We start from the raw sequence: 14270 nt of genomic DNA, 5'->3' as shown, positions 1-14270 counted from the left end.
GCTAAGCCAGCCGCTTCACAAAGGTTTAAACTATTCTGCTCTCGTGCCGTCAAAAATGTTTTGATACAAATTAAAATCTCGCCACGGCAAAAATCGGCTGTCGTTTTTCATATGGGTTATCTAGTCTCTACTGAGCATAATCACGTCCCTCAAGCAACCCTGGAGGGCACGATGCACCGTATCAAGTGCGATTGATGTTTGTACAATGCGATGCGACTGCCATGACCAACACAGTGACCTGGTATGCATGCATTACATATGACGCAACTGGTCTGTCCCGTAATGTGACAACATCGCAAGCGCCGGCGCACGCCTGTGCACTGACCCAAGCAAATCCGGGAGCATGGCGTCAACAGCCCGCAGCGTCGCGCTATGCACGCCGACAGACCGGCAGACCCTTCAGTTTATACTACTCCTACCCGTCGGACGGCCGACGCTGCAGGCGAAAACTGACGTTCCAAGTTCCATGTAGCGAGTTTTCCATGTAATTTCAAACATATGCAGGCCACGGGTCCGCTTGCAGGAGCCCACGCCAGCTACCTGAGTCTGTGAGAGTCGGCGTTGCATTTTAACGAATGACCGCTAGTTTCGCACGCTGTTTTTGCTTTCATTGCACCACGGCTATGGGCACAAAAGACTCCGTCTTTCCACACCATCAGGTGGTCTCAGTTTATAAAAAAGTACCACAATTTAGGTATTATTATATTCCACTCGTTACAGCGGTCGGGTGGCAATGGCTCACGTTTCATCGCATTCTGACAAATGACAATGGAATTGCAAATGATCCAACTCTAAGGACAGGTCCAACACGACCGTGAAGACGTTCCCCTGATGCGGAATACGCACCACCCTATGACCGCTACAATCGAGTGCTGTCTCCAATCCGAGCAAAATCATCGATTTGAAATGACGGACACGGCAGCGGATACAGCGTTCACTCAGAGATATCCATATCATCCTCTCCCTGATCTTTCTCCTCCTTCTTAGCGTCAGCTGCCTTCGCGGGCGACGCCTCACGCGACGAGGACTTCTTCACATCCTCATCGAAGCCTTTCTCCTCCTCATCATAATCCCGCGACACCTTGGCCTCCTGCTTCTCTGTCTTGGGCTCCTTCTCCTTGCGATCCTTGTCCTTCTTGCGGTCCCTGCTGCGGTCGCGACTGCGGGCGCGCTTCTTGTCGCGGTCCGCGGAGCGCCGCGAGCGCGAGCGGCCGGAGCCGCGCGGCGAACGCGACCGCTTGCGCGCCGGCGAGCGCGAGCGGCGGCGGGCCGGTGAGCGCGAGCGCCGGCGACGTGGCGAGACCACGCGCCGCCGGGAGCGCGAGCGAGACCTTCGGCGCGCCGGCGAGGAGCGCGAACCTCGCCCGCTGCGCCGCCGGTCGGCCGAGCGCGAGCGCGAACGCTTCTTGGCCGGGGATCGCGAACGCTTCTTGGCCGGAGAACGTGAACGCTTCTTGGCCGGGGAGCGCGAGCGTTTCTTGGCCGGCGTGCGTGAGCGCGACTTAGCCCGCGACGACTCCTTCGGCTTGCTTTTGGCGGGCGAGGTGCGGTTCTCGGCGTCGGCCGGCTTCTTGTCACCGCTCTCCTTGTCAGCGGCTTTGGCGTCGGTGTCCATCTTCTCGACGGACTCCCTCGGCTTGTCCTTCTCAGAAGTGGCCTTGTCAGACGATTTCTCCGTCTTGTCCTTCTCCTTGTCCTTGCTCTTGTCCTTGTCCCTGCTCCTGTCCTTATCCTTATCTTTGTCCTTGCTGCGGTCCTTGTCTCGCGAGCTGCCGCTCTTATCCTTGTCGTCCTTCTTGCGGTCACGTGACCGAGACCGCGTGCGGTGGCGCCGGCTGCGATCCCGCGACCGGCTGCGGCGCGACTTCTTGTCGCGGCTGCGCGAGCGCTTGCGGTCGCGCGACGGCGAGTGCTTGTGGCTTCGTGAACGGTGGCGACTGTGCGAGCGCGAGTGCCGCCGCCGGTCGCGCGAGCGCGAGCGGCGCCGGCGGCCGCCGCGCGAGCGCGACCGACTGCGCTTCGCATCGTCCATGTAGGTGGTGACGGGCTGCATCGTGGACGAGATGAGGCTCTGCTGCTCCTGCGCGCGCCGCATCGCCTCCTCGATCTCGCGCTGCGCCATCTCGTTGGTCTTGATTTGCGGCTTGGCGATGGCCTGGCTGGCGTGCACGACGACGATGGCGCGGTCTCCCATCAGCTCGCCGCAGCGCCTGATGGCCTGGCACGACGGACGCCTGCTCGGTGAACTCGACCAGGCAGGCGCGCGACTCGTCCGTGTCGCGGCCGCACATGCGCACGTACTTCACCTCGCCCGCGGCCGACATCCACTCGATCACCTGAGCGCCAGTCGGCAGTCGGCGCCAGGTTGCCCACGACGACCGTGCGTCGTATCTCCTCCACCTGTGGACGGCACGAAATGGTCAGACAGCCGACAGTGTGGAGACACGGGGGGGGGGGGGGGGGAGGATCGATCGGGGAGAACGCCAATCGATCCGGGGAAGAGAAGGTTCCAGAGCACCAAACACAGGCAATGAGCACGAACCGCAAAACCAGGCGACTTCGGCGGTCGAACATCGATATTTTCCAGCACTGAACCCGTTGAAACCGACAGAAATGCATTTGCCACGCAAACAACACGCAGTCAGAAGTGATGGACAGTCAGGAACCTGTGTCTCGCTGGTCAACGGCACCATGGCGCCACCCTGCACCTTCCTGGCCGCTCCTCGCCGCACCCACTACCCACCTGTCCATACTCGAGGGTGCAGGGCAGCGGGGGGTATTCGGGCACGTCGTGCTCGGCGAAGGTCGGGTCCTTGGTGATGTAGAAGGCGCCGTCGACCACGTTGCTGATGTGCGCTGGCAGGCGCTCCTCGTTGGTGACGCCCAGCACACCGTTGGTCTGCACCAGCGCCTGCATGGCGGTGTGCTCGTCGGGGATGTCCGGCTTCTCGTACGGCACGATGATGAGAGCCCGGTCGATGAACACTGTGTTGTTGAGGTGCTGCGCGATGCCCACGTGGTCGCGGTCGAAGAACTTAACGAAGGAGACGCGAGACGCCACCGGGATGGCCACGTCTCGGATGGTCGGATACAGCTTGATCTCCTCCACCTTGCCGACGAAGGTGAACAGCGTCTGCATCTGGTCGCGCGTGGCCTGCGGCGCGATGTTGGTGACGCGGATCACGCGCGAGCCGCCCATGGTGCAGGGCCGGTGGCGCGGCTGCCGGAGGAGACGCCAGTCAGCTGAGGCCGTCAACAGGTTACAGAGCGTGAGCTCGCATGTGGGTGGGTTGCATAGGATCGTGCCACAGCGTTTCAATATTTGATCCCCTTGGGTGGCAGGGATTTCGGTATTTTACTTCATGCTATCATGCCCTGCCTTAGAATGAACTGATTTTTACTCCCCCACCCTGATCATACCCAGCCACTTACCATCAAACTGGATGGCATTCCATTCAAGCAGATAGGCACATCAAGCTAACAAATCAGTTGGATAGATCACATGTCAGCATTTAGGGTCAAAGGGCAATAGATCAGCAGCCAACGAATTGTGCGTGCAGAGGCTGTCAGAGATCCAGATATTCAGAACTGATATTTACCTCCTGCACACCCTATTCGATGAATTTTGGAATGCTGCACCATGGTGGGCATCATAAGTATTGGTCAACTAATCCAACTTCATGAAGTTGTGAACAATGAATAACAATAACAATTACCAGCACACTGTTCAATTTGATACATGATCTGCATTCACATCAAATGACATAATCAACCAGAAAAAAACAAAAATTCACTAGATCAAACTAATGATATTAGCCATGGTCCATTTGCCACAGCCACCTAGCTGCAATAATGTGAGCCAGGGCTTAGTATGCTGCAGAGTGATTTGCCATCATCACAATGCTTGAGCCAGACTTGAAGTGCTCATAATAGACATAACCACACTGTATTTGTGTTGTTATGCATGGCTTAATTACAAATACATTAAACTATAACGAGGTTCCTCAGCAAAGCATACTTTATACTAATACCTGCATATCTGTGTGTGTTCTTCATGGCCAAGAACAACTTAAAGTGGCAGCAATGTACAAGAAGGGCCATATTCAATATACAGTGATTCATGCATAAGAACACATAATAAAAGACCACATCAGTCTTAGTCATGACACACTGAAACAATGTAATTTTGTTGCCCAACACAAGCAATTTTACCAAGCACCTTAACGCAGAACACTCGTCCCCGATTAATGCAGTAGGGTATAAATGACTCCTACAGCAGAAGACAGCAGTGTCCTGATCAAGCACTCCCTGGGGACGATTGTCTGGATGGAGCCCCAAACCATTACCCTTAAGTATTGTACTGTCCCAAGATGGTTACTTTACATACAGTTTCTAGCTGTTCGCTATTATCTTTATTTTCCATTTTTGAAAATGATCCTTCTCTGCACACAGTAAATTATACAGAAAAGCTGCAGATGGCATGCAATTAGTGATGACTTATACTTGCATATGATTATCAGCAGCAGTAATGTTTTCTGGGAGTTCTTGTTGAAATGGGCCAGCTATCTGTCAAAAGTATCCAAAAAACCATGTTGTCTAAAAAATTACGGCAAAATATCAAATAAGTCTTGGGGCATTCCATGACAAACCGACAGATCAAATAGTTGATTTAACAACCTCATCTCTCGGATTTTCATAAAAATGCGTCACAGAGGTTACCAGCGGCACTGAAAACGCCCCTGACAGTATCAGGTCTATCAGTCGAGCGAATTCGCAGACACAGCCTCCGGAATATTCGTGTTGTGTGGTTGAAGAACTATGCTCAGCAGCAATTTTTCACCTTCATGAAAGAAACCAGCACAGACACAAATGTCAAAATGATTCAAAAACGTCCCAGATTACGCGTGCCATGGTTGGAATCGTCATTGCGAAATAAATATTCATTGCGGCATTATAGATATTTGTAATGCATGCTGCATCGTTTTCCTATGTGATTGTGAACCTTTTCTGATTCACACGTGATAGAACGTAGTTTGCACCTCACAATCCAAAAATAAAAAAGGTGGTTATAGACTTGGAAAACTTTGCACACAGTGCCACCGTAAGGAGCTGCGATTCATTCGCGTCATCCGCCATCGGGTACTGGCGCGATATCTCCACGTGCCTCTCTGCACAGGCAGCAGAAAGTGAGTGCGTTGTGAGAAAACACTAAGCTTAACAACACGACGGCTCACATACACGTGGAAATCGACTCAGTGCGCCCAGTCTAACTCATCAAAACTCTTGAAATGAAGCCAACGCTACTTCCCTCTCAACGCCCGGACTAACTCACAGAAAATGAGTCCGAACACCTTCTGGAAACGGAAAGTAATGCCCGGTGAAGCTTGAACCCCTCCGACAGTCTTGGCCTAGCCAATCTGATGCTAAGCTTATCCTCTGTCCGAGGGACTTCTCCTTTTGGACGACGAAACGTAGCATCTGCATATTAACCTTGCCTAGAAAGTGCTGGCATAGCTTTTCCTTTTTCTGGAAAGAACATGATCTCTCATTATCACATTCCCTCTCGAGAGAATAGGATTGGAAAGGAGGCGCGATGGGCTGGTACTGGCAGCAACCTTTTTCAAGGCTTTTCAAACCTGTCGCAAGTTCTTCCCATGGGATGTGGCAATGTAATGCCGCTCGCACTCCGCGCCAACCCCATCCTCGTGAATGCAAATGTTCAAAGAATTAAAGCTGTGCTTGTAGCGCAGCAGATCCATATGAGAGCAATGCACTTTTTCTTTTTGAAATGAGGCTCTCCATTTCTGGTAAAAGGTATTGTACAAATGTATGGACTGCAGTAGTGTTGTTTCATCGCGTCTAACAGCGCGCAATAACTTTTACATGTGATCTGTCCAGGTTCAAGTTAATATACCATGAAAGGATGCAGCGTGCACTGCAGCGCATTCCAATGAAACTGCTGAGTGAACTTGGTCTTGGACGACGACGGTGTAGCATTCCGAAAACTTTAAATTATCAAAGCTTCATTCTCAGACAGCTGTTTTAAGGATAATCAAAAATTGTACCCTGGTGCTGGGATGTAAGGTGATGTCTAGTAACTGCAGCTATGGCTTCTGACAAGTTGGTAAAAAACTCATCTATTTGCAGAAGTTCAATATAACTTCAGTGTTCGGTGCTCACCCGCTGGCTAAATCTGATTTAACTGACCAAATCCAAAAGGTCCTCTGCCTGCACATCAAATGTGTGAATAAAAAATGATTGCACACCATCCTAAATGGCAACAATTTTTGCACTACCACCTCATATAGGATTCCCTATAATTCCTTGTGAACATCACAAAGGCGTGACTCAGCGGGTCCTTTTAAGTAACATATCACAGGCCAAACAATTAAACAATCCCTTTTGCATTTTGGTGACAACAGAGCACACACACAGGGTGAGTGCTGCTGCTACCCATCAGGATGCAGTTTTGATAGGCCTCATGTTTGCAAATATTTGTCTTCAAACATAATATTTCAAGCTTTCATTGCATTCATTACACAAACATTTTGGCGCTGGGCTCCTCCAGTTAGGCGCTGTGGGCTCCCGCCTAACACAGGGGCCCTCATTGATTCGGGGCACATGGACCAATGTAGATTGCGAGTCTGGCCTTATCCCTGCTTAGGAAATGGGTTCCCAGACCCAGGCTAATGCTGGGCTGACTTTACAGTATTGGTAGAGCCTAAGTGACATAAATACCCTTATTGTCTTAGGGGGCCCAATCAGAGCAATGGACCTTAAAACTGATATTTCACTGATATTTCAGTCAGCCTCCTGCCCACTTAATAACCTCTAGCCAGCCTTCTATCACGCCAGCCTTGGGTTCCCATATCATATGTATGGTGCTCCCATTTGAGGTTTCTTCATGGCCGCCTGAATGACACTTTGGACCTAGAATCATTCATTTCCTCCCCATGACATTCCAGTATCAAGGGCAAACTGAGTTTAGAGAAGGGGCAAGAAAATGGAAAATAACAAAGGATCCCCTAAAACCCTACAGCAATAACAGTCACCTCAAATTTGGTCAATTTTCTTCTTTAAGGAGCACACATAAAGGGGGCCCTGAAATACATAGAAAGATGCACCACTATCCAGTACTCAAATAAAGGGGTCCCCAATGACATAGAAAACTGCACAGCTGTCCAGTACTAGGGAGTTCAGCCTTTTTTTCTGACAGGTGTGTTATGACAACCACTTACACAACAGTTCAAATGCCATGGGATAAGGGCATCCATAGTAACCACAGCACTGTTCAGGGACCCTACCACAACTGGGATTAGAACCCTGCTTACCACATGACAGCCAGATGTATTTATCACCAGGCAACTGCACCCTCAGGTTTAATTTTCTATGATGCAGAAACACAGAAAATTGGCTTTGACTAGGTGAAGATGATTTGATTACTGTCTTATGTTTATGGCTAATATAACCTGCTTTTTTGACTCACAGCTTCCTTTTCATCATTTCAGTAAATAAATTGCTGAATCTGGAGATTTTTTGGCAGGCATCACTGTATAGGCCTCACACATAGTCATGCTCAATTTTGGATGGTGTATAAGCCTGATGCGTGGCTGCCCTCTGTTTTGGAGCATGTATAAGCCCAGTAAATAGCCACCCTACAATTCAAAGGGTTTATACGCGCTGCCTTGAATAAGTTAAGATACACAACAAATTGCAACAACAAAACAATATCACCTGCCCAAAGCATTCCAAAGGTTTTTGTCAGTCTGTCCAATTTGTAGATTTGATTTTGGGAAAACTTCACATTCCAAAAAACCGGAATCCAAACCGCACCTTTCTAGCAAGCATTAACCCATCATTACATGTTATACTGCAGACGCTTGCTTATAAGAGATTGACACAGAGAACATTATACATGACTAAAAATCTGTTTCTAAAGCGCAACTAATGTTGACAATGTACTGAGTAGTCTACTTGATATTATACAACATTTAATTAACACAACGATCAGCCAAAGCTCTAGTTATTCTTACGACCGCGCCGCCTTGACCATGTGCGACATAAATTGCGCATTGCCGAAGAACAAAATGCTGGACAATTATTCCCTCCTACATTCGACTGGAGACAGCGAAGACTTGAACATACTTACATTTTACCGCTGGAGTACAAATAAGAAGCACGAATGCACGGGCCGTTGCAAAGAGCGCGCCCGCGACACCCGCAGCCCACACCACGGCGGAAACGTATCCCGACCTCACACCGGCTAATGCGGCAAGGCTCCGGCAATACGTTCTTTTTCGTTCGTGCGCAGCTTATTGCGCACTTTGTGCGCAAAACATGCGATGATGCGGTTTGCGGGATGGTGGTATATGGAATCTGAACAGAAAGTACACGGCATAATTCCCACGTTTCAGTATGAGTTACTCCACTTAATTAAGCACGAGAAATCACAAGTGGTAATGCTTCAAAATAAAGAGCTGTGCTAGGAAAAACGTTTTATGACGTCAATAAATGTGGCTAAAGCAAAAGATGACGGACCCAAAGATGACTGCACGCCCTGATTGCACGCTACGAACTCGTCAATTCCCGCCGCGTCCTTGCTTGTTTTGATGAGTGCGTAGTAGCGTGGGCCGCAAATACGTGCGTTTGCTGATGTTCTTGGGGGGAATTGGAGAGCGTGTTTCACCAGTCGCACCTACCCGTTCTACATACGAGGCTTAGGATATTGCGCGGGAGTTTGAATCTGAAGTTAGCTGTGTCGTGTTTTTAACTGCCGGAGGCGGTCCTAGGTAAACAAACAGTTTTAAAAGGAGTACGCATTCACCGGCCAACATCCCGAAACGTCGGGCTGGGACCATCTGTCAGAGACTGAACCACCCTATCATTGCACATTATGCGTGACCCTGGAAAAAGCCGTGAAATATCTGAATGCCCATGAAGAAGTGAAGTCATTGTAAGATGTTTTAGGCATTCAAAGAATAGTCCCCATCAATGGGGGTGTGGTTTTGCCAAGAAGTTTTGTTTTGGGGGAGTTGGCTGGGCTGGTCTGGGGAAATTGCATAATGTGTCCCCAAATGAACCCTAGAAAAAGTTTCTCCCCTTTCCCTGCTTTCATCTCAAAATTGGAGTGCCTAAAGGCCACCAATTGGACAGGGAATTACATCCCTACCAGAAGTCATCTGATACATCCAGTCATTACCCATGGAACCACTTGCCATCCACTCATGCTATTATGAACAAGCTTGCAAAAGGCCCAAGTGCTGCACTGCAGCTGGAAAGCCATTGTGCTCTGATGCTTGAGTACATGTCATTCTTCCAGTTCCTGGTAGATGGTAAGACTAGGTGGTAGATGGGATGCTAAGGCTGCTGATAGCATGGGTTTAGGAACAATGGGATGGGGAGCCACATCCCCCAATTTTTGAATGCTTAACATTACCCATAGGGCAATGCTCTCTTAAGAGAAGTGAGCTTAAAGATTGCCATTTCCTCTCCCCATAAAGGAAGGTGGTCTGTCTTTGCCTCCCTGGTGATAATAATAATTATCTTGTTTTGTTATTTTTCCCACAAATAACAGTCTGCACCCATAGATAGCAGGCAGGAGACATGCACCCGGAGATAGCAGGCAGGAAACAAACTAACCTTGACTTTCTTTGGCTTTGTAAGGATATAGCTGTGCCAATGACATGTGTTTCAGCAATCAGTGATTTTTCATGGCTGGCTTTTGCTTTTGCTTGCAGCTCCCACATGCTGCATCACGTGCATAGCTGATAACAAAACCAGGCAGTGATTCTCAAGGGCAAATAGCACATTTACAATGACCAATTGATGGCAGTAAGAGAAATGCCTGCCTGAAATGTTGTGTACCTTCTAACTCACAATATAAGGGTATCTTCAAAAATGTTTTGTCATTGACCATCTTCAATCACTCTTATAGCTCAAAGTTACTTAATGGAGCGGGATGAGATTTGTTCACCTGCTTGAGCCATATTCTTTGAAAATAGCCAGATTGTTTTCAAGCACAAGCATATACCTGTTAACAAATTTTGGGATCCAATGCAGCTCATGACTCACAGCCATTCCATTTTTCAGCTTATTTTGGACACTGCTTCCATTAAATAGCTTTGTTCATAATTCAGGCAGTGTGCCGCAGGGTGCTGGTAGCGTAGTGGTTAACGGTGTGCCGCAGGGTGCCGGTAGTGTAGTGGTTAACGGGTCTGTGTTAACCACTGCGCGTCTGGGAAACCAGGGGTACAGGGTTCGATTCCCCGCGGCGCCCGCCCTTCCTGCCGCGGTGAGAGGCAGGCGACGCCATATAGCCTCGGCAGCTGAGTGCGTCGTAAAGCCCCAATGACATGACATAACGTATTATTACCATTTAACTTGGTTTGCACACTGCCCGCAGATCACCAGGTCTTCTCGCCAGAACTGTAAGGTCATATGATCCATTATCAAAGGATAAAACATATGGGATTTTTAGCTGTAATGGAGTTGGCACTCTGTCGTGACATCAGTCTTGGGACCTGCCAGGAGCCCAGGCAGAAGTAATTGTCCTCATCTTCCACTCTCGGTTCTTGCGGGGTGCTATATGCTGGTCCCAAGGTTTAAATGAGTACCTTTCAGCCATCCTGCATGCGAAGGTGGTGGGGTCGAGGGAGGTCTGATAGAAACTGCTCAGCCTTAAAGTGATGGACCCTGCACTAGCACACATGCAAAATAAAGTTAAGATGTGGAATGCACCAGACATGTGTGGTGCAATTACTTCCTGGGCATCTTTAATGACAAGACAGCTTTGAATTTGCTGCATGCCTTGTGTTCATGTCAAGTGCCTGTCACCAACAGAGGTGTTAATGCTTCATGTAGAATGTTGTTGCATGGTCCATTGATGGCCAAACTGTTCCCCTCAGTGGTGGGGCTTGCATCCCAATGAGAGACTTCAAAGCACTGCATAGTTAATAGCACCCACTATTTTCAGACCAGCATGTCTCCCCCGAAGCTGCTGGCCTGTCACGCCTGCTCGAGAGGTTACATGTCCAAAGGTGAGCATTGCCACAAGCCCTTGCCACAAGCCCTTGCCACAAGAGCTATGGTTGTGGATATGCATCCTTGTGTGTAGTTTGTGTTTTGGTGCAGATATTGCGCTCTCAGTATAGCTGGACTCCTCAGCTGGGTGGTGTGCTCTACCTCTTGCACATGTCCGAGTGCCGTGCCTCGCCCCCGGCAGTGACGGCCCAGAACAAGAAGCGGTGTCCGGCGCTACTCGACTGCGGCCACAGCGTCTGCGAGGGGTGCGTGCGCAGCGCGGCCAGCAAGGGCCCGCTGCTGGCCTGCCCGCAGTGTCAGCAGGTGGGCACGCTCGGCGCCCGGTCTGCGCGCGCGCCAGACGCGCTCCAGTGGGAGAGCGCTGCTGCTGCTCGCCCTGGGCTGATGTCGTGCAGGCGTCTGGCTGCCCGGGTTTGTTTGCTCTCCATGTGCGATATGTGACTGTGGGGTTCTAGGTAGTTCACATAATTAGTTGCATGACATAGTTGAAATTACATAAATTACAAAGATGATAATCAAAGTAGGTTTCTTTTACAAATGCTTTTTTCTATTTTTTGGAAGGTGCAATTCATTGATGTGTTATTGAATGAAAGCTGGGATGGATGCTACCTACAACACCCCCAACCAGACCGTGACTCACGATGGCAATAGGCCTTCATGGTGGTAACGAGGTTTATTGCTCCCAGTTAACAGTTGTGGAGGACAAGAAGCTGCCATCAGACGCCTTCATCAATGGCTGTCTCGTTATCAACATGAGACCACCGCTTAATGAGTAAGTAATCGCTGCCATCGAGTCGAGTCGGGGCCAGTCTATGACGTAATGAGACTGTGAGGTAGTTAAATCATGAGGACAAACTGACGGCCATTGTACCGCCTTGCCGACCGTAACGACCAGAGCACTGGTAAGTGCGCTTCAGTCGTCTCCGTCGCCATGGCGACCGACGGCGGCGGGACCAGTGTAACGCAGACTTCATTGGCAGGGACACTGTCGGCTTCAGTCGCCTCCGTCGCCATGGCGACCGACGGCGGCGGGACCAGTGTAACGCAGACTTCATTGGCAGGGACGCTGTCGGCTTCGTCACGCAGAGGAAGCCACGGCGCGTGTCGGAAAAGGCGATGAACTCGGCGGTGTCCGAGAAAGGTAAGAGGCCGGCGACTCCGACCAGTCCCCGGACGCGCCGGGCAAACTTCCTGCACTGCAAATTGCGGTGTTTTTGGAGCTTTTTTCAAAACTTGACATGCTGTAACCTAAAGATTTAATTATGATTCGTCCTTGGGTCTCGGGATGTATTCGATTGTACAGGTTTCATGTGCATATTTCAGTTTGTGGTATTTTTGTTAAGTTATGCTTAGTTTTTGGTCCACCTGACCACAGATATTGGGCAAGACGATTGTTGACTCATTCAACCAGCATTTTATTGACCTCTCGTAAATCCTGGGGCGGCGGGGTCAAATAGCACCACATACGCCGACACCGCGGAGGGACAGCAGATGTGCTCGCTATTCGCAGATAAATGCGAAGAGTGCAATGTGAACCACGGTTCACTGACCTGCCCGAAATGCGAAGACTGTCGCTTTTGTCAGAGCTGCTTCAACAAAGTGAGTGCAAGCGGCATGGAAACCTGTTGGAAGCGCCGAGGGAAAGTGAGTGGCTCGCTAAACCATCTCTGGTTCAACCACCTCTGGCTCATTTTTGAATTGTTTTTAGACGAATGATTTGTCGTAAGAAGCGGCCATGTGCGTGGTCCGATGCATGCATTCGTTCTGAATCATAATTGGCGCTGAAAATGAGTCATCAGCTGGCAGCCATCGGCTCTGCGCTCAGGTACACCAGGGGTCGAGGCTCCTGTCGCGTCACGTTCCGCGCGCGGCCACGCCGGCGGCGGCCGGCTCTGGCGACGGTGGCGCCGCGGCGGCCGACCAGTGCTGCCCTCTACACGAGCGCCGCCCGCTCGAGTACTACTGCACGGATGACGACGTGGCCGTGTGTTCGCACTGCTCCATCTCTGGCGAGCACAAGGGTCACACCGTCGAGACCGTCAGCGAGCGGGTGCGTGGCTCGCCCTCTTCCGGCGCCAAACGCCCGTTCCCATCGGGAGGAACGTGCAGATGTGTGCGTCTGCGCTGTGGCGTTGGTCGTACTCGCGCATGTGACCCGCGATGCTCTGCTGTGGGAAGCGCGGAATGACGCGCATCCGTTTTGCAGTGCATGGTAGATTTCTGATTGCTCCCAGGTCCCCTCTGCTTGCATAGTTGCCTCGATGGGTTTCGTGCCGGCGCCGTGGCGTGCGCACGTGGTTGAGTGGGCGGGTTATTGGCGCGTTAAGCCTGGTCACTGGTGCCTCGCGTGCTCGGGTCAGACGGCGGGTAGCCCGCTGCGCGTGCAGTCGGGTCTGCCGCGACCCGCGCCGCCCCGGTCGCTGACGGCCGTCTCGCCCGCCGCCAGAACGCCCGACGCCGGCCGGAGCTGCTGCAGGCGACGGAGCGGGCACGCAACACCTACCTGCGCCTGCGCGTGGCCGCTCAGGTGAGTCCCGCCCGGCCGGGCGGGCGGACGGGCGGCGCCGGTCGGCGGGCCGGTTGCTGACGGGGGCGCCGGGGTCGGGTGCGGTCTGGCCTCCCTGGGCGGGCCGCAGGTCGCGCTGGCAGCTGACCGACTCTGGCACCTCACGGGTCGCCCGCTGGCGTCGAAGTTGGCTGGCGTTGGACAACGCGCTCAGCTTGACGGCTTACCAGCGGCTTGGAGTGACGGACAAAGCTCGGTCTGACCGACCTGTCCGTGACGCGGTATTGAACCAGCTCGCGGCGGCTGATTTGTAATGAGCCATTTGCGATCACCAGTGGCCTGTATGCTACGACCTCGTCATTTGACATTGGCTGTCATTTACGCATGCCTCCTGTGCTCAAAATGCACCAAGGGAGCGCGTTTGGGCGCGGAATCGCCAAGTCGTTACACCCTTACAATGGCACCGTTAAGCTTCATCTGAGTGCCAAACAGCATCTATGAATAGAACCGTGCAGGAGGAAATGCTGAGGAATGTTCTGTTGGCATAGCGGCTAACGTTAGACGGTTCTGACGTTCGAGCAGCGATGAACTGATCTTCCCTACGGCCCCGTCTTTTGTCTGGGTGCTGCAGTACACACTCAAATTGTATTTTGGAGCCGAGACGGAATGCATAACCCATTACCGCACAATGCGCTGGTCGCACAGTGCGCTGGGCTACAGCGGG

At 51.3% G+C, this 14270-nt stretch overlaps 2 protein-coding genes across 2 annotated transcripts; one reads left to right on the top strand and one right to left on the bottom strand.

The window, feature by feature from the left end:
- Positions 1–684: 684 nt before the first annotated feature.
- On the bottom strand, positions 685–8267 carry LOC119103446 (putative splicing factor, arginine/serine-rich 7). Its single transcript, XM_037226984.1, is given in 5 exon segments — positions 685–2218; positions 2220–2348; positions 2350–2400; positions 2744–3220; positions 8150–8267. Coding segments are annotated over 4 exon segments (1920 nt in total). The 5' UTR covers positions 3200–3220; positions 8150–8267; the 3' UTR covers positions 685–934.
- A 729-nt stretch (positions 8268–8996) lies between these two features.
- On the top strand, positions 8997–14134 carry LOC119102902 (E3 ubiquitin-protein ligase Midline-1). The gene is made up of 9 exons (XM_037226351.1): positions 8997–9332; positions 10973–11036; positions 11222–11343; positions 11727–11812; positions 12102–12181; positions 12551–12639; positions 12866–13090; positions 13487–13567; positions 14129–14134. The coding sequence occupies exons 1-9, from the start codon at positions 9330–9332 to the stop codon at positions 14132–14134; spliced, it is 756 nt and encodes a 251-aa protein (XP_037082246.1). The 5' UTR covers positions 8997–9329.
- The last annotated feature ends 136 nt before the right edge of the window (positions 14135–14270 follow it).

The sequence above is a fragment of the Pollicipes pollicipes genome, unplaced genomic scaffold (assembly GCF_011947565.3).
Source record: "Pollicipes pollicipes isolate AB1234 unplaced genomic scaffold, Ppol_2.1 Scaffold_5724;HRSCAF=6776_pilon_pilon_pilon, whole genome shotgun sequence".
Lineage (NCBI taxonomy): Eukaryota > Metazoa > Arthropoda > Thecostraca > Pollicipedomorpha > Pollicipedidae > Pollicipes > Pollicipes pollicipes.
The sequence above is the reverse complement of the archived record's forward strand: the minus strand, read 5'-3'. Positions and strand labels throughout refer to the sequence as shown.

Coding starts and splice junctions, on each gene's coding strand:
- LOC119102902 (XM_037226351.1), top strand. Junction 12,182..12,550: donor CTCGGCGGTGTCCGAGAAAG/GTAAGAGGCCGG, acceptor CGCTATTCGCAG/ATAAATGCGAAGAGTGCAAT. Junction 12,640..12,865: donor GTCAGAGCTGCTTCAACAAA/GTGAGTGCAAGC, acceptor CTCTGCGCTCAG/GTACACCAGGGGTCGAGGCT.